At 42.9% G+C, this 18,965-nt stretch overlaps 1 protein-coding gene and 2 pseudogenes across 1 annotated transcript in view; 2 read left to right on the forward strand and 1 right to left on the reverse strand.

Annotated features, from left to right (window-relative positions):
• PLD4 (phospholipase D family member 4) overlaps positions 1-18,965 on the reverse strand; it is a 35,508-nt gene that overhangs the window by 10,393 nt on the left and 6,150 nt on the right. The window contains exons 2-5 of the mRNA XM_007473459.3: positions 6,961-7,196; positions 5,029-5,212; positions 2,651-2,771; positions 1,321-1,448 (exon numbers count right to left, since the gene is read on the reverse strand). Coding sequence (XP_007473521.1) covers positions 1,321-1,448; positions 2,651-2,771; positions 5,029-5,212; positions 6,961-7,196 — 669 coding nt within the window. The remainder of the gene's footprint in view (positions 1-1,320; positions 1,449-2,650; positions 2,772-5,028; positions 5,213-6,960; positions 7,197-18,965) is intronic.
• LOC103103070 (eukaryotic translation initiation factor 3 subunit C-like) lies at positions 8,051-8,905 on the forward strand (annotated as a pseudogene).
• LOC107648916 (eukaryotic translation initiation factor 3 subunit C-like) lies at positions 8,923-10,061 on the forward strand (annotated as a pseudogene).

The following is an 18,965-nucleotide window of genomic DNA, read 5'->3' on the forward strand; positions in this document are numbered from 1 at the left end:
AATGCAACCAAAATAAGAAGGGAAGCAACAAATTGGGGGAAATATAACAAAAACCTCTGACAAAGGTCTAATTTCTAAAATTTATGAGGATCTAAATCAATTGTACAGTATTTTATCTTTTAATAACATAAGTATACATAATGTCCTTTTTAAAGTTAAAATAAGTAAAAAGTTAAAGTTTGTTAAAAGAACATAACATAAAACAGAACATAAAAGTTAGCAGATGACACACAAAGGCTCTACATTTCATACAGATATCTTTAAAAGTTTAGTAGTTCATAAATGCACTTATGGTAGGTACTATAAACTCCCCATAAAAGAAAAAGAAAAAATTCAGACTTCTTTTCTGGTACAAAGGGACAAAAAATTTTACATGAATTTCTCAGACCACAGGGTCACACTCCTAACCCCTGTGATGTGGAAGGGATACATGGATTCTCAAAGTAATGCAAAGATTACTTTTGCTATTTCACAAAAGAGGAAACTCATGATTGACTCATGATTAACAGAAGTAGAATCACTTGAACCCATGTCTTTTAATTATAAATTCAGTTTAGGATGAAGATGAAGGTGAGAATAAGGATGCCCAATCTCCCAAAATGCCTCTCATAGAATTCCTAGAAAGAGTAAGTTCTCAGGGGCAGTTAGGCGGCTCAGTGGATTGAAAGCCAGGCCTAAAGATGGAGAGATCCTGGGTTCAAATATGATCTCAGATATCCCCTAGCTGAGTGACCCTGGGTAAGTCACTTAATCCCTACTGCCTAACCCTTACTGCTCTTCTTCCTTCAAACCAATGCACAGTATTGATTCTAAGATGGAAGGAAGGAAAGCAGGAAGGAAAGCAGGAAGGAAGGCAGGAAGGCAGGAAGGCAGGAAGGAAGGAAGGCAGGAAGGAAGGAAGGAAGGAAGGAAGGAAGGAAGGAAGGAAGGAAGGAAGGAAGGAAGGAAGGAAGGAAGGAAGGAAGGAAGGAATCAGTAGTAAGAGTAAACTCTCCTCATTTAAAATCAGATTCAATTGGCAAAAATTTGATCTACACAATTTCATGGTAGAAAGAGGCTGGATTTGGAGTCAGAAGATATAGAACAAAGTCCTAGATATGCTATTTATTAGACCAGTCCCTCTCCTACAAACCTCAGTTCTTGTAATATGAGCAGTTGGACTAAGTTTGCTTCTATCTCGGAATCACATAAAAACCTCATAGGAGCACATCTGCCCTATCTGCATAGGGTATGAGGAAAGTCCTACCTGAGCTCCAGCTCTCCCTCTTCTTCTCTTTTCCCTCTGACTCTAAATGAAGCTTGCAGTGGGTAGCAAATTACCTGGGTCAGGGACCGCCAGTCCATGTTGGCACTTCCCAGATACACGTGCTTCATGTCCACGATCCAGAATTTGGAGTGCAGGACACCCTGGGTCAAGTGCTTCATTGGGATCTTCCTCACTTGTGCTCCTATTAGGGAATAGAGTGGGGTGTGGATGAGGATCCCCCAACACACTCAAATCCCTCCCTTAAGGAAGCATTCCCCCAAATATTAACATAACTGGGTATTCAGAAGTGTCCATATTGATTTTCCTGAATCTGAATCCAAATCTGAATAAAGTTGGGAACTGGAGTCTAGAGAAACAGCATCATCTCTTCATCCTGAGGAAGAGCGGCGCTATTGCAAGCTCTGGGCAGTTGGCCTGAACTTTGGTTGTAATGGGAGTTTTGTCTTAGTCTTCAGAAGGAGAGATGAGAGATGGGAGGAACAGATGGCAGCCAAAGCAGTAACTGGTTTTGGTCTACGGTGAAGTCCAAGGCTGGCAGAAATAAGGGTCATGGAAAGGAAGAAAATGCTTCTGCCCCTGCCAGAATTTTGATAGGGTTCTTGACCCTGACACAGATTGCAATGACCCCTTGTAGAAATGCAAAAAGATCCAATATGCTGGGAGAGGACTTTAGAGACTACTGAGTCTGACTCCAATATTTTACATATGGGGAAGCCAGAGCAGAAGCAAGACTGTCCCAAGATCACCCAATCAATTAACGGCAATGCCTGTTAATTGTAAAGTGTCCTGGCTGCCATCCTCATTCTCTCTCAGCCATGCTGCTCTACCCAGAAGCACCCAACTTCTGCCATATGTGAGCTGACTTGCAACAGTTTGGGGTATCCACCCCATAGGGGGCAGCCATGTTTTATTTTAACAGGATGTTTTGGGGGACCAATAAGCCCTTCTAATCAAAAAGGAGAATATTCTAATGGTGAAATTCCAATGTCAGTGGAAAAGAGATCTTTGGACCAGAAACCTTGTTCACATCCTTCCCATCCATGCATGGACCCAATCAGTGTGTGGGATGCCTCTGCTTCTGCCTATGGTTAGCCTCAGCCCTGTAGCCTGCTTTGCTATCATTCCTCTTTAAAAAGATGACAACAAAGACGTTGTTAAGCAGAAGCTAAGCAATGAAATTCAAGTCCTGCGATGGAGATCTGTGCTGGATGGGGTGCACTTCAGAGAAGCTGGTCTTTCCCTCTCTTTTCTTCTCTACCCCATGTATCAGGGAAGGCTTCTGGGAGGAAGGGGCATCCCCTGAGGGGTCCCCTAAATGCCACAGGAGGAGACCCTCGCTGAGTGAGGTTGCCTGGGCCTGAGGAAGACCCCTCGGGCTTCTACCTTTGCCCATGAGGACTTCCAGGTCAGTAGAATTTAAAGCCAGTGTTGGGTCACTGGTTGCGATGGTCAGTGAGACGTTCCGGGCCAGCAGAGTCTCGAGCTTCTCCAACAGTTCTTCCCCCTGCCGAGCAGAGCAGAAAGGAGCAGTGACTTCCCCGTCCAGGACTGCTCTGTAGGGGGAAGGCAGCCAGGCCTTTCCAGAGCAGAGCTCAAAATGCCTGGCTTCTTCCCTCCCTAAAATCCCAGCCAGCCCCAGGCCCGTGACAAGAACGAGTTATACCTTTGGTCACTTGCCTGAGCGTTTTGTTATGTGTGCTGGGCTAAGGGATAGCCTACCACGTAAATCTCATTTTCAGAAGCCAGCAGCAAGCTCCCTGCAGGCAGGGCCTCGCCTCCATTCCTCCTTTGTTCCTCCCAGACTGGGGACTCCTGGAGGCAACAACTGGATCTGTCCTAATTCTGTGTTACAGCAGCAGAGCTGACTATGAGGACTTGGAATTGGACTGAGTTTAAATGAAGTTATTATTATTTAAAATTTAAAATTAATTTAATTAATAAGTAAACATATAGTCCTTTAGACGGGATGAGACTGAAGATTTCAAAGAGTCTTCAAGAGAATAGGAGCCAGGCCTAGAAACGGGAAGGTCCTGGATTCAAATGTGACCTCAGACACTTCTAGCTATGTGGCCCTGAGCAAGTCACTCAACAACAGTCACCTACCCCTTACAGCTCTTTTGCCTTGGTACCAATACTTAGTAAGGATTTTTATGAGAGAGATTGAGACAAAGACAGAAAGAGAATAGGAACGGAGGAAATTGGAACAAGTGGTTAATTGCAGGAACTGAGTTAATGAACCAGTTCTATCTTATGACTCAATCCCGGATTTAGGTCAATTTCCTCTTTTTTCTTTCTTTTGGTCCCCAACCCTTACCTTCCGTCTTGGAATTGATAATAAGAAAGGTTCCAAGGCAGAAGTGCGGTAGGGGCTAGCAATGGGGGTTAAGTGACTTGCCCAGGGTCACACAGCTAGGAAGTATCTGGGATCAAATTTGAACCCAGGACCTAAACCCAGCATTCTAGCTGCTGAGCCACCTAGCTTCCCCTTCAATTCTCTTTCTTATGGGGTTAGTCCAAATCCTGTTTTGTGAGAAAATTTTAATCAGTTGTGGGACCTGGGAGAAAATCTTACTGCACTGTTTGAATCCAGCTCTGGCTGGCTGGGAAGCTGGGCCTCCCCTACCAAGTGCTGAGAGACTTAACTAAGGACCGAGGTTAGGCTGACCAGAAACCATCCAAGGACCAAAGCAAAGCGTTTTCTTGCAATTACACATTTCAAGCGACCTGTGTGTCTAATCTGAAAACTGGCCCCATAGTGGTCGATCCCTTACTGTCTCCAGGTTCTTTTGATTGCTTGCGCACGCTCTGGGGGACTGTGACACCTTTTTCTGCTTTCAGAGAAATGCGCCTCATCCCTATCCCCCACCCAATTTGGGAAGTCCCAGAGAGTGCTTCCAATTAGAAATCAAATCAAAAAAAAAGAAATCAAATCACCTAGTTTTCCATCATGGTTTATTTTCTTTAATTAATTGGCCTCGTTTGTTCATTATTTTTAATGGAGAAAAAAATCCGTCTGTCCCTGTATTGGGGGTCCAGCCCTGAGCGGAGGAAGGAGCCAAGCCTTGATTTGTTGATTTGCACGGTCATGCGTCTCGTCGTTCCCCTCCCACAGATCCCAGGGGCCACGACTGACTCACTGACAACGCTGCCATTCATAATAGCTGACCGCTCCAAAGCCTTCAGAGCCGGGGATGCCCGTTCTGGGCAGTGGCCTCAGAATGGGGAAAGGCCGAGTTCCCATCCCACCCTCTTTCATTTGCTGGGGTCTCGGACCAGGGCACTTAATCCCATGGATCCTCACTTTTATAAACCAAACTAAAAATACCTACATCTTCCTGGCAGGTAAGGGAAAGGGAGGTAATGTAGACAAGGGACAGCTACATAGCACCGTGCATAGAGCTCTGGAGATGGAAGACGGGTTCAAATCTGGCATCAGACACTTGCTAGCTGGGTGACCCTGGGAGAGTCACTTAACCCGGTGGCCTAGTCCTAATTGCTTTTCTGCCTTGGAACTGATACTTGGGATGATTCTGAGACAGAAGGCAAGGGCTATTTGTTTAAAGAGCTTTGCCAATCTTAAATCGGCATACATAAAGGACAGCTATTATTAGAATCCCACAACCTCCCCTCCCAGCCAAACTTTTTTTTTTTTCTGGACTTAGAAAGTGGCTTCAGGGAAAGCACCCCCAAGGTGACCCGACCCCCAGGGTGTTCTTCCTCCCAATTCATGGCCCTACCCACAGTCTGCTTGGTGCACCTACCGGTTGGGAAGAAGAATCATTGACCCCAATATCAGACCCTGTGAGGGACCAATAAAAAGAGGCGACATGGACACTGTCCTGAGCAGAATCCAGGAGCTCCATCCAGGACTGGATCAGGGGCTGAGCTGCTGGCCTGGCAGGTAGGTAGGGCAGGTCCTCGGGAATGCTCTCCACCAGGACAAACCTGCCGCAGAAAGAGCCAGGATTGAATAAAACGTGGCCCCACATCCTCAGGCTTTATTCAGGGACACACAGACGTCCCTCCGTTAGACTGTGGAGCTTCGTGTCTGTTCTTTCCCGAGCCCACAACCATCACGAGGGCCACAGTGTCCAGCATGAAGGGGATGATAGGGCCACGTCCTCCTCGAGCAGACCCATCAAGAGCACTGTGTGCATTTTTAGAAGAGACATTGACCAGCTGCCCACTAGAGGAGTGGGGAGAAATCTAGAGACCTCAACTCAAACTCAGACCTCAACGATGGCTGAAGAAACTGTGGATGTGGGGGCAGCCAGGTAGCTCAGTGGATTGAGAGCCAGACCTAGAGACGGGAGGTCCTAGGTTCAAATCTGGCCTCAGATGCTTCCTAGCTGTGTGACCCTGGACAAGTCACTTGACCCTCATTGCCTAGCCCTTATTACTCGTCTGCCTTGGAGCCAATAACCTGGTATTGACTCCAACATGGAAGATAAGGGTTTTTTAATTAAAAAAAAAAGAAACTGTGGATGTACATTCTGGGTAAAGAAAGACTTAGGAGGAAGCACAGTCATGATCTTCAAGCATTTGAAGGTGTATCATGGAGAAAATGAATTCGATTTCTGCTTGGGCAAAACGAACAAAAAGTTACAAACAAGCAAATTTTAACTCTATGTAAAAAAGATATCTTAACACTTGGTGCCATTCCTAAATGGAATAGGCTGCTTAGGGTGATATTATGGTAAAGGGAAAGGGACAGGAGTGACTTCAAAGGATCTGGGTTCCAATCTCAGCTCTGCTCCCTACTATCTCTTTGTCATTGGACAATATGAAAATAAGGAGGTAGGAATGAATGATTTACAACTGTAAATCCCATGAACTTGTGAGGTCTAGAGCCTGACAAGATCCCATGAAGCTTCCTGGATTCTATGATTCTGGTATGATTGCCTGGAGATGAGGAACAGACTTCAAGGGGATCAAAGATAGGATCTGGGGTACTAAGGTAGATGGGGTGGGTGAAGGAGTGTAAGTATTGGATCTAAGAGTTTGGGACTTTTCCAACACCTCTCATATCAAACTAGAAGCTAGCGGCCCATTTCCTGGTATCCTTTGTCGTGACTGGGAGAAGTTGATGAACCCAAACTTTTTACATTTTTTAAAAAGTATTTTTCCATGGTTCCATGATTCATGTTCTCTCCCTCCTCTCTTCCCTCCCACCTCCTGGAGCGGACAAACAATTCCACTGGGGAACCTAAACTTTTACATCTTATTGTTCAGAGCCCTTGGGTGCTATTGAGTGGTATATACAGAAAGGTATAGCAGAAAATTTCTGGGTTTAGAATAAGCAGAGATCTGGATCCAAATTCTAATACTTAATAGCTTTGTGACAATGGACAAATTCTTTAACATATCAAAACCATTTCTTATACATCATTTGTCCAAAGCATATAGTTATCCTTTCCACATCATAACTTATCCTATTACATTTTAAATTTCTCACCAATTGGAATAAGAAATTAAATGAGAATTTTGAGGGAGTTTTGCAGAAGCCATAGTCAACACACAAAGGCCAGCAGATGACACAGGAAGAAATTAGAAACTCAGAAATGCATGCCTATACAGTGGGGATAATCATGTCAAAAATACTTTATCCCGTCGTGAGGATCAAACGAGTCAATGTTAGCAAAGAGCTTTGGAAACATTAAATTTTTATAGGAAGGTCAACAATTCGTACTTACTTGCATGCATCCACAGAGCTCCAGGCCTCCTCTTCCACTTCCTTCTCTTCCAACTCTCCTCCATTTGATTGTCCCTCCTCAGTGAATGTCTTCTCATTGCCCCATGGCCGGTAGAGCAGGTCTTCTTCCTTTTCTACCTCCAAATTCAGGACTGGAGGGAGAATGGCTGGCCTTAGGAAGTACATGAAGACTACAGCCAGGAGCCAAGTCACAGACAGCACTCCTATAATCTGGAACTAGATAAAAGTTTGGAAAGGGAGGGGGAAGAGAGAAATATCAATAAAGTGCAGAGAAACCAGAAGTTAGGGAATTATCTGGAAAATCATTCATACTGAGGTGTCAATGCTGGATAACAGTTTGAAGTGTTCTTTGATTTCTCCTTTGATGCACAGAAAGTCTGAAGTCAAAGGACTAAGACTTTAAGGACAGAACTTAGAGGATCATCGATTGTCTTGGACTTTTTTTTTTTTTAAATAACCCTTACCTTCCGTCTTGGAGTCAATACTGTGTATTGGCTCCAAGGCAGAAGAGTGGTCAGGGCTAGGCAATGGGGGTCAAGTGACTTGCCCAGGGTCACACAGCTGGGAAGTGTCTGAGGCCAGATTTGAACCCAACTCCCATCCCAAGGCCTGGCTCTCAATCCATTGAGCCACCCAGCTGCCCCCTTGTCTTGGACTTTTGAAGTCATATAGCCCAACTCCAGTCATCTAACTCAACTCCTTCATTTTACAGAGGAGGAAACAGAGTCCTTGAGGAGAAAAACAACTTGTCTTAGATCAAAAAGGTAAGAAGTGGCAGAGTTGGAATTTGAATTCTGGTATTGAGTCAAAATCCAGAACTCTTTCCACTATACTGCAGGGCAGGCCCCCTCCTCCAGTGTCCTTGGCTTTATGCCCTTTAACCAGCATTTCAAAAGAGCCATTTCTTATTCATCATTTATCCAAAGCTCATACAGTTATCCCTTCCATATTGTAATTTTTATCACAGTTTCAATATATCGCAGATTGGTATATGAAATTAAATGGGGATCTTCCTCCCACTCCTGGTCCGGCCCTCAACCATGTCCTGCCCAGCCTGAGCGCCAGCCGCCATGTTGCGATTTTTTACCACTGGCTTGAAGTGAGTCTGAATCCTCCCTGTCCAGGGAGGAGTTGGCACCGAAGCCCGTGGAGGGCAACTACAGCAAACAGCCATTGTTGCTGAGTGAAGATGAAGTGCCAAAGACAAAAGGTTTGAGGAGCTGACCAACCTTATTCGTACCATCTGAAATGCCATGAAAATTCATGATGTCACTAAATGTCTTGAGGAATTTGAGCTCCTCGGAAAGGCATTTGGAAAAGCCAAGAGTATTGTGGACAAAGAGGGTGTCCCTCGATTCTACATCCAAATCCTGGCTGATTTGGAGGACTATCTCAAAGAGCTATGGGAGGACAAAGAAGGAAAGAAGATGAACAAGAACAATGCAAAGGCTCTGAGCACCTTGCGTCAGAAGTTCCGTAAATATAATAGAGATTACGAAGCCCAGATCACCAGCTATAAGCAGAACCCTGAGCAGTCTGCAGATGAGGATGCTGAGAAAAATGAGGAAGATTCAGAAGGCTCTTCTTCTTCAGATGAGGATGAGGATGGTCTCAGTGCCACAAGTTTCCTAAAAAAGAAATCTGAAGCACCATCTGGGGAAAGTTGAAAATTCATCAAGAAGATGGAGGATGAAGATGAGGACTCTGAGGATTCTGATGATGATGAAGATTGGGGTTCAGATTCTACTTCTTCAGATTCTGACTCAGAGGAAAATGATGGGAAATATACCCTGCTGGCTTCCAAATTCCTTAAAAAAGATAGCACCACAGACAAAAAGGCTGCAGAGAAGAAGCAAGAGGACAAAGCCAAGAAAAAGCATGACTGAAAATCTAAGTGCCTAGATGAGGAGGAGGAGGATAATGAAGGCGGGGAGTGGGAGATGTGCAATCCTCTGCCACATCTATCACCATGTCCTTCACTGTTGCTGGTACCAGGCTCGGGACCTCATGCTCATGAGCCACCTGCAGGACAACATTCAGCATGCAGACCCTCCAGTGCAGATCCTTTATAATCGTACCATGGTGCAGCTGGGTATCTGCACTTTCCAGCAAGGCCTGGCCAAGGATGCACACAATGCTCTCCTGGACATTCAATCTAGTGGCCATGCTAAGGAACTGCTAGGGCAGGGTCTGCTGCTCAGGAGCCTTCAGGAGCAAAACCAGGAGCAAGAGAAGGTGGAATGTTGACACCAGGTGCCCTTCCACTTGCACATCAACCTGGAACTACTCGAATGTGTCTATTTGGTATCTGCCATGCTTCTGGAGATCCCTTATATGGCAGCCCATGAAAGTGATGCTTGGAGGCGTATGATCAGCAAACAGTTCCATCACCAATTGTGTGTGGGCGAGTGGCAGCCCTTGCTTGGTCCACCTGAATCAATGAGGGAACATGTAGTAGCAGCATCTAAAGCCATCAAGATGGGGGAATGGAAGACCTGCCATAGCTTTATTATAAATGAGAAGATGGATGGGAAAGTTTGGGATTTGTTCCCTGAGGCCAACAAAGTCCGCACCATGCTGGTTAGAAAGATCCAGGAAGAGTCACTGCGCACCTATCTCTTCACCTATAGCAGTGTTTACGACTCTATTAGCATGGAGACATTATCTGATGTGTTTCAGCTGGATTTGCCTACTGTTCATTCCATAATCAGCAAAATGATCATCAGTGAGGAGCTTATGGCTTCTCTGGACCAGCCAACACAGACGGTGGTGATGCATCGCACTGAGCCCACGGCCCAGCAGAACCTGGCTTTGAGGTTTGCAGAAAAACTGGGAAACTTGGTGGAAAACAATGAACGTGTCTTTGACCATAAGCAGGGTACCTATGGAGGTTATTTTAGAGACCAGAAAGATGGCTACCGAAAAAATGAGGGAGGCTACATGCGTCAGGGAGGCTACCGCCAACAGCAGTCACAGACTTCCTACTGACCTCCTCAGGACATGCAATCCTGAAATGTAACATTCATCTAGAATAATTAAAAGTCTATATTGTGTTGACATGGAAAAAAAAAAGAAATTAAATGGGAATTTGGGGAGAGTTTTTTTAATTAAAAAAAATTTTAAACCCTTACCTTTCATCTTGGAGTCAATACTGTGCATTGGTTCCAAGGCAGAAGAGTGGTAAGGGCTAGGCAATGGGGGTCAAGTGACTTGCCCAGGGTCATACAACTGGGAAGTATCTGAAGCCAGACTTGAACCTAGGACCTCCCCTCTCTAGGCCTCGCTCTCAGTCCACTGTCCTTGGGGGAAGTTTTGCAGAAGGCGCAGATGACACATGAAGGCCAGCAGACAACACAGAAAAAGTTTAGAACTCAGAAATATATACTTAACCCAGAATTTATAATAAAGTATTGTAAACACCACATAAAAGAAAAAGAAAAAATGCAGACTTCTTCTTTAGTATGAAAAGAGGGCCAGAAAATTGTACATAGATTTTCCAGATCACAGGGCAGGTGCTGTGCCCCTAACCCCCGTGATATGTGATATGGAAGGTATAAGTATATTTACTGGCCAAATGGTAAAGCGACAGATTTGTGTTATTATCACAATACTTTCATTATCAAAGGTTTCTACTTCTTGAAACCTTTAAACTTAAAAAAAATTCTCCTCCTGCTTCTCTCCACATTCTGCTTCTCTAACCCCCACCCTGTTTCTCCCCATCTTTTGTCCCTGAATCATCAGCATCTAAGAGCCAGCAGATGGAACTGGAGATGGCAGAGTGGTCAGGTAGAGACAAAAGACACTTTATATCCTCTGCGATGCCACATGCTACCACCCTGCTCACGCTTCAGCAGACCCAGCACCCTCCTTTAACAGATGAAGAACCTGAGGCTCAAAGCCGTTAATGTGGTTTGCAAAGGTCACAAATGTAGTTTCCTTTGAAGCTGAAATCAAATCGCACCTCCTACATGAGGCCTTTCCCAATTTCTCCAGCTGTTAGTCCTTCCCCTTACAAAACTAGGGAGGCAACTATAGCCATGGTCAAAGTATTCTGTAGATCCATTCTCCTAGAGCTCACTCATCCCCAGTGGTGGTGCTATGGTGAGGGGCAGCAGAAGGAGAGGGGGCATGAAGAGACCTGTATACAAGTCCTGGGATGGTGGGTATGTTGCCTCTTAACTAATCTTCAGTCTTTTCTGTCAAATGGGGCCCTCCCTTCCTATGGTTGGGAAAATGGGATTTCTGTTATATTATCATCATTATCGTATGATGGGAAAAATAGTAATAATAATAATTGTTTAACATCTATATTGGGTTTCCTATGTACCAGGTGCTTTACAAATATTTTATTTATCCACACAGCAACCATGGGAGATAGGTGTTATTATTATACCCATTTTACAGATGAAGAAACCGAGGCAAAAAGAAGTTAAGTGTCTTGCCCAGGGTCATATGGCTAAGTAAGTATCTGAGGCCAAATTTGAACTCAGGTCTTTCACACTCCAGCCACTTAGTGGTATTATCTCTGGCAATTGCTTCTCAGAAGTAGCCCTGAAAAGTGCTTTGTGGGACTCAGACTTGTTGGGAAGACAAGAATAGGGAAAGGGATGACAAAGAGAAGGCAGTAGTCCATAGGAATCACAGCAGAAGACATTTCTCCAAAGACCAGCAACTTTTGGTAAGCCTTGCCTGAGTTGACCCGTGACCTAGCCTCTTCCTCTAGGAAGTCTATCCAGCTCATCCTTTCCTTCCAGGGGCTGCCTTCATCTAACCCTTAGGAGTCAGTGAGCCTAAAGTTTCAGGAGCTCCGTTTTAGCCAGAGCCTGACTCTAGGTCATTCCCCTCTAATCACAACATCCCTTAACCCAGATGATGGCGATGGAAGGTGATGGCGGTGGAAGTGGTACAGAGGCTATTCTCCCCCATGTGAAGACAAGGGTGTGGATGTGGATGGGGGAGGAAATGACTTGCCCAAGTCCCACAATGAATTTTAGAACCAGAGCCATGATCCTAGGTTTTATGACTTGGAGCCTGGAACTCCTTTCCCAACCCTTCACTTTTCTTCCAATTAGGAAGAATGAATTTGCAGAACTATCCACACTCTCTAGGAAGGAAGGAAGAGCCTTTGGCTTAGCTATCCAGGACATAGTCATGCCATGCTCTCCATTCCCCGGTAGCAGGTGGCTGAACTCTCTTCTGGCTAAGAAAGAGGCTCATTCAAACCCCAGAATTCTGGGAGGCTGAGTCCCAGGGCATCACCTGGGGTCTGTGATGACAACACTCCACCTCCCTTACCCAGAATGGAAATGGGGGATGGGGGGGTGTCAAGAGACCCAGACACTGCCAGGAGGAAGGGTCTTGCTAATCCTTCCTCCACTAGTTTTAATCATCTTTTTGATAATGGAATAAAAAACTGTTAGGGACACCCTAACATTAATGGCATTACCGGCATTCCTGATGCTCCATAATTGGTCTTTGATCTACCTTTTCCCAATCCTTCACTAAATCTCTGCTCTCTGGCTGCCTGGGAAATCTTCCTGCCACATCCCCGGCCCAGGCTTTGCTTAAGAGCGAGACCATACTGTTGGGGTAGGGCTGGGGCTACAGTCGATTCTGGTGAGAAATCGGTGCAGTTCATCCAGGCGTGAAAGTTACCTGCCCCGCCCTTCACGGCTACCCTCAATGGGCTTCCTTCTGTTCCTCCACCCCGATGGAACCCCCTCCGCTCTGAACCCCAGGCCTTCAAGGGAAATCCTTGCTTCTGAGAGTGTCCCACACTGAGCACAGCAGGGACCTCTTCCTATGTTAGGACAATGACTTGAAAACATCCAGCAGTGAAGACCTTAACTGGTAAGGTCTTGGAGAAAGCATACACTATGGATAGTTACCAAGCTCAGTCTTCAGAGAAGAGGTGAGATAATGCACCTCCCTCTTCTCTTTGCAGAAGTGGGGACCTCTTGGTGCGGAATGTGACATACAGTATCAGACATGATAGACGTGACTGATTCTTTTTTAAATCTTTGTTAGAAGGAATGGCCTGCTTGGTGGGAGAGCAAAATATATTTGAAAATTAAAGTGATATAAAAACAAAAGATATGACTAAAATAAGATTTGGTTGGGGAAAAAAAGAAACTACTTGAACAAAGAGAGAAACAAACATTGAATGTATTTTCCCACAGACCCTTTTACATCCCCATTTTCCCCAAACTGATTTCTCCTTGGTTCTGATGACATTCTTTTTTTTTAAATTTAACTTCATCAAAATCTTTTTATTTACATAATAAATTCCACATAAGTTTTCCAAAGTTTTATGATCCATATTATCTCCATCCATTCTACCCTCCTAGAGCTCCCAGAGCTGATAAGCATCTGGGCTATACATGTATGGGTTCTGATGACATTCTTCCTTGCTGCATACTCATTTATTCATCTATCCTCCCTGTTACACTAAAAGGGCAGACTATGTATCTTTTTCTATAGTGTTGGACCCTGCACACTTAGTAAATATGCTTAGTAAATGTTCTCTGATTTAGTTGAATCACCAAGATCCTTGACCTAGGTAATCTTTTGAAATGAGGGTAAGGGAGAGAAGATGGAGGGAAGTGGTTTAGTTTTGGGTTGCTAACCCAAGCTTGAAGGGGAAAAACTCTCATCCTTTGGAAAGAAGTCTGGATTTAGAGTAAGGAGACAAATCTTGACGCTGCTACTTACTAGTAATGACCCCTGGATGAATCACTTCTTAACTAGAGTCTCAGTCTCCTGATCTTTTAAATAATTATGTGATTTCTGTTAGTTTGATTATTGATATGGTCAATTATGTGGATGGTTTTTCTAATATTAAAGCAGTCTTTCATTCCTGGTATAAATCCCACCTGGTCATAGTGAATAATTCTTGTGATAAATTGCTGTAGTCTCTTTGCTAGTATTGTATATACGATTTTTGCATCTATGTTCTTTAAGGAGATTGGTCTATTGTTTTCTTTCTCTGTTTTTGGTCTGACTGGCTTAGGTATCAGGAAAATATTTTTGCCATAAAAAGAATCCTTCTTTCCTTGTTTTGTCAAATAGTTTGTATAGTATTGGGATTAATTGTTCTTCAAATATTTGATAGAATTCACTTGTGAACCCATCTGGCCCAGGGGATTTTTTTCCTGGGGATTTCATTGATGGATGTCTATTTTTTTTTCTGAGATGGGATTATTTAAGTATTCTATTTCCTCTTTTGTTAATCTAGGCAATTCATATTTTTGTAAATATTTATCCATTTCAGCTAGATTTTCATATTTATTATCAAATAATTGAGCAAAATAGCCCCTAATAATTGCATTAATTTCCTCTTCATTAGAGGTGAAATACCCCTTTTTACTTTCGATGCTGATAATTTGATTTTCTTCTTTCTTTTTAAAATAGATTAACCAATACTTTATTTTATTCTTTTAAAAGAACCAACTCCTAGTCTTATTTATTAGTTCAATAGCTCTTTTATTTTCAATTTTAATATTTTTCCCTGTGATTTTTAGGATTTCCAATTTAGTCTTTATGTGGGGATTTTAAATTTGTTATTTTTCTAGTTTTTTTAGTTGCATGCCCAATTCATTGATCTCCTTTTTCTCTATTTTGTTGATATAGGCATTCAGAGATATAAAATTTCCCCTGATTACTACTTTGGCTGTATCCCATAAATTTTGGTATGTTGTCTCCTCATTGTCATTCTCTTCATTGAAATCAGTAATTGTTTCTATGATTTATTCTTTAACCCACCAGTTTTGAAAAATTAGATTATTTAGTTTCCAATTAGTCTTTAATTTGCCTCTCCATGAACCCTTACTAATTATTATTTTTAATTGCATTATGATTTGGAAAGTTGCATTTAATATTTCTACTTTTCTGCATTTGTTTGGGATGTTTTTATACCCTCATATATGGTCAGTCTTTATATATGTGCCATGTGCTGCTGAAAAGAAGGTATTCAGTTTTATCCAGATACCTGTTAATTCCAATTTTTCTAAAATTTCATTTATGTCCCTTACTTCTTTCTTATTTATTTTTTGGTTTGGTTTATCTAGTTCTGATAGAGGAAGGTTGAGGTCCCTCACTAATATGGCTTTATTGTTAATTTCCTCTATAAGCTCCTTTAGTTTCTCCTTTAAAAATCTGGATGCTATACCATTTGGTGAATATATGTTGAGTACTGATATTTCTTTATTGTCTATACTGCCTTTTATCAGGATTTGATTACCTTCCTTACCTCTTTTAATCAAATCTATTTTTGCTTTAGCTTAATCTAAGATCATGATCACTATTCCTGCCTTATTTTTCTCAGTTGAAGTCCAATAAATTCTGCTCTATCCTCTTACCTTTACTCTGTGTGTGTCTACTTGCCTCAGATGTGTTTCTTATAAACAATATATTATGAGATTTTGGGTTTTAATCTACTCTGCTATCCACTTCCATTTTATGGGTGAGTTCATCCCATTCACATTCACAGTTATGATTACACAGTTTCCTGATCTTTAAAATCAAGAGGATATTGGCATCCTCTGCCTCATAGGTGTGTTGTAAGGAAAGTGCTCCTTCTGTGTTTGTCTGTTCATCTATATTCTATCTATTCCTGAAATCTTGGAGTTTTTGTGGTTGTTGCTCAGTTCTTTTTCAGTTTTTGTGACCTCATTTGAAGTTTTCTTGGCAAGAATACTGGAGTAATTTGCTATTTCCTTTTCCAGCTTATTTGACAGGTGAGGAAACTTTGGCAAATATGGCAAAGTGTCTTACCCAGGGTCTCATAGTTTTTAAATGTCTTAGGCTAATCTTCCTGACTCCAGGTCTAGGACTTTATCCACTGTGTTACCTAGCTTCCTGATCTTTATCTGCCACCTCTTTTAGAATTCCACCTTGCAGGTTTCCAAAGGTGTTTGTGCATTAGGTAGGGAAAAACATCTTTCAGGCCAGGGGTTTCTCTCTAAGAGAAGCATGAATGGCAGGAGGTCTGAGTCAATGAAACAGGAATGGGAAGACTTCCCTAGGAAGGGCCAATCTAAGATAAGGTCCAGGGTCCAAGAGAAGACCCAAGGGCATATAAAAGGGGGCATATCCTGTATAGCATAAACCATAGAAGACCTTAGGAGACAAACACATTTATAATAGGGTCCACCTGGGCCTCAGTTTTCCTACATGTAAAGTGAGGGACTATGTCTAAATAATCTCTAAAATTCCTTCTAACTAGAAATTCGGCTTAATTAAATTCAATAAGTTTTATTTAATTTTAATTACTCTTAAGTATTTGTAACATGCAAGGAATTGTGCTTAGGGATACAAGGGCAAAAAATGATTCTGTTATAAATGTTATTATAACCTATTATAAGTTACAATGGCTTAGCAGACACAGAGAACTCGAGGAAATGAGGAAGCTACAGGGAACTTAAGAAAACCTTCTTTCCCATAAACCTTCCTCTCTCCTTGAGATAGTAAGTAATCTGTATAATCATGTAAAACATTTTTCCACATTAATCGTTTTGTAGAAGAAAAGGTAGGAAGAAGGAAGGAAGGAAGGAAAGGAGAAAAAAGAAAGTGAACTGTAGTATGCTTTGGTCTGGATTCAGACTCTATCACTTCTTTCTCTGGAAGCAGATGGCATTTTTCATCATTAGTCCTTTGGGATAGTTTTAGATTATTGTATTGCTGAGGATAGCTAAGTTATTTACAATTGTTCACCATACAGTATTGCTGTCACTGAGTACAATATTCTTCTGGTTCTTTTACTTCACTTTGCATCAGTTCATGGAAATCTTTTCAAGTTTTTCTGAAATCATCCTGTATTCCACCACAATTATATGCTACAACTTACTCAACTATTCCCTAAAGGATGGGTATTTTTCTTCACTTTCCAATTTTTTTGCTCCCTCAAAAAGAGCTACTATAAATATTTTTTATATAGTGATCTTTTTTTGGGGGGTTAGATGATATCTAAAGGTTACCCTGCCTCTATATGCTATAAACCAAAACTCCTAGTTTTGTCATTCTATCTATGATTCTAACCCATGTCAATTCATTTTCCATTCTGCCACTGGAGTAATTTTCCTGGAACAACTAGGTGGCTTGGTGGAATGAGAGCCAGGCCTAGGGGCGGGAGGATCTGGGTGCAAATGTGACCTCAGACACTTCCTAGCTTCAGACCCTGGACAAGTCGCTTTACCCCAGTTGCCTAACCCTTACTACCTTTCTGATTTGATAACGTAGTATCAAGTAAGATAGAAAGTAAAGGTTAAAAAAAAAAGTACAATCTGGACAACCACTGCGTTAGTATGTTGTAAGGGGTTGTCCTTTCGTTTCTATGTTGTACTACATCGATGCTGACATCCATCCCATCTCTCAAATATTGTGATTCTATGAACCTGCTCATGTCTGGCTGGATACTGTCTTCCGACACTGACAGAGAGATCTGTGCCTCCTCGTTAATGAGCCTCTCATCCATGATGAGATAAATCCCATACAGATAAGCCAGGATAGGCACTTTCTTAAGGAGCACGTTCTTTATCATTAGTGAGGTTGTGGTAGAAGTAATTCCTGGGGAGAACGCTGAGCCTGGAACTCTCTAAATCTGAGAGTCTGTGACCCTGTGTGCACCACAGCACCTCTTCTTGTCAGTGTAGACACTGTACTCTGTGGGATGGGTCGATCTCCCAAGAAGCATGTCCTTTGGGTGTAGTTCAGTTCCCTCTTTAAGCTGACACCATAACCAAATCCTGAAAAGGGCCATTTCTACTTTTTGCTTCCTCATTTTATTTATAAAAATCACCTGCAGTTTTGTTATGGCTATGTGAGACTGGTTCCACTTTAGGAGGGCCCCCTTCAGTTCCTCCCTGCATTGCTAGACCCCTAGAACTCTAAACCTGGCCCACCATGAGTTCAGAGCAGACCCATCAAACCTGAGGGCACCGATTGTCTTGTAGTGCGGTGACCCAACATTTGAAGGGCTTGGCTGAAACTTAGCATTTCTGACTCCATGTTGATCAGACATCAAAGGACTAAGATTCAAATCCTGCCTCCTACACTTGGGACCTGTGGGACTTTGCAGAAATCACCTCCACTCTGGCTTTTAGTTTCCTTTTCTACACACAAAACCCTCTTGGAATAACAATAATAACTAGTATTTATATGGTGCTGTTAAGGTTTGCAAATCATTTTACATATGAGTTAACTCATTGGAGAATACATTCTTAGCCCCCTGACACTGCAGGAAGAGAGAAGGGAATAGATGCTGTGCTTCTAAACAGGACAAGGAGAGCCCAGGCTGAGGGAAGCCCTGGTCTAGGAGCCTCTGAAAGACAAGAAAAGCAGGAGAGGGACAGAGAGAGACAGACAGAGGGACCGAGAGATGGCAGGACAGGGACCAGAGACAACATCTCCAAAGTCAGAGGGATCAAAGCCTTTTAGACCTTTAACCCTGACTCACAGCTCACCTTTGTTCCCTCTTAAATCCTCATGCTCCATTAGCCAAAAAAGAAAAGAAAGTACAGGAGCCTAATCCCATCATCCCTTCTGTCTGGATAAGAGCAAAGATTGTGAGGGACAAATTATGGCCTGGGAAATGGGAAATTTGGGTCTGGAATAGGAACCAGAGACTCAAGTCCCAGCTTTGCCCCTGACTCACTGTGTAACCTTGGGTAAATTGGCCTTGTCTGTCTTCCTCTCTGTAGCCTCAGCAGGGGTAGACTTGCTCCGTCTGGCACATGAGGGTACATTCTGTTCTCTCCAGCCTAGGATTCAGGATCCCTTGGCTGACAGTTTGGAAGAGGCTATAGTTGCCTTCTCTGACACCCTCTCATTAGAATGTAAGCTCTTGGGGGCAGCTAGGTAGTTTAGTGGATAGAAAGCTAGTCCTGGAGACAAAAGGTCCTGGGTTCAAATGTAGCCTCAGATACTTCCTAACTGTGTAATCCTGGGCAAGTCACTTAATTCCCATTTAGGGAGAACATTTACTGCCTG

This window comes from Monodelphis domestica, chromosome 1 (assembly GCF_027887165.1).
Source record: "Monodelphis domestica isolate mMonDom1 chromosome 1, mMonDom1.pri, whole genome shotgun sequence".
NCBI lineage: Eukaryota > Metazoa > Chordata > Mammalia > Didelphimorphia > Didelphidae > Monodelphis > Monodelphis domestica.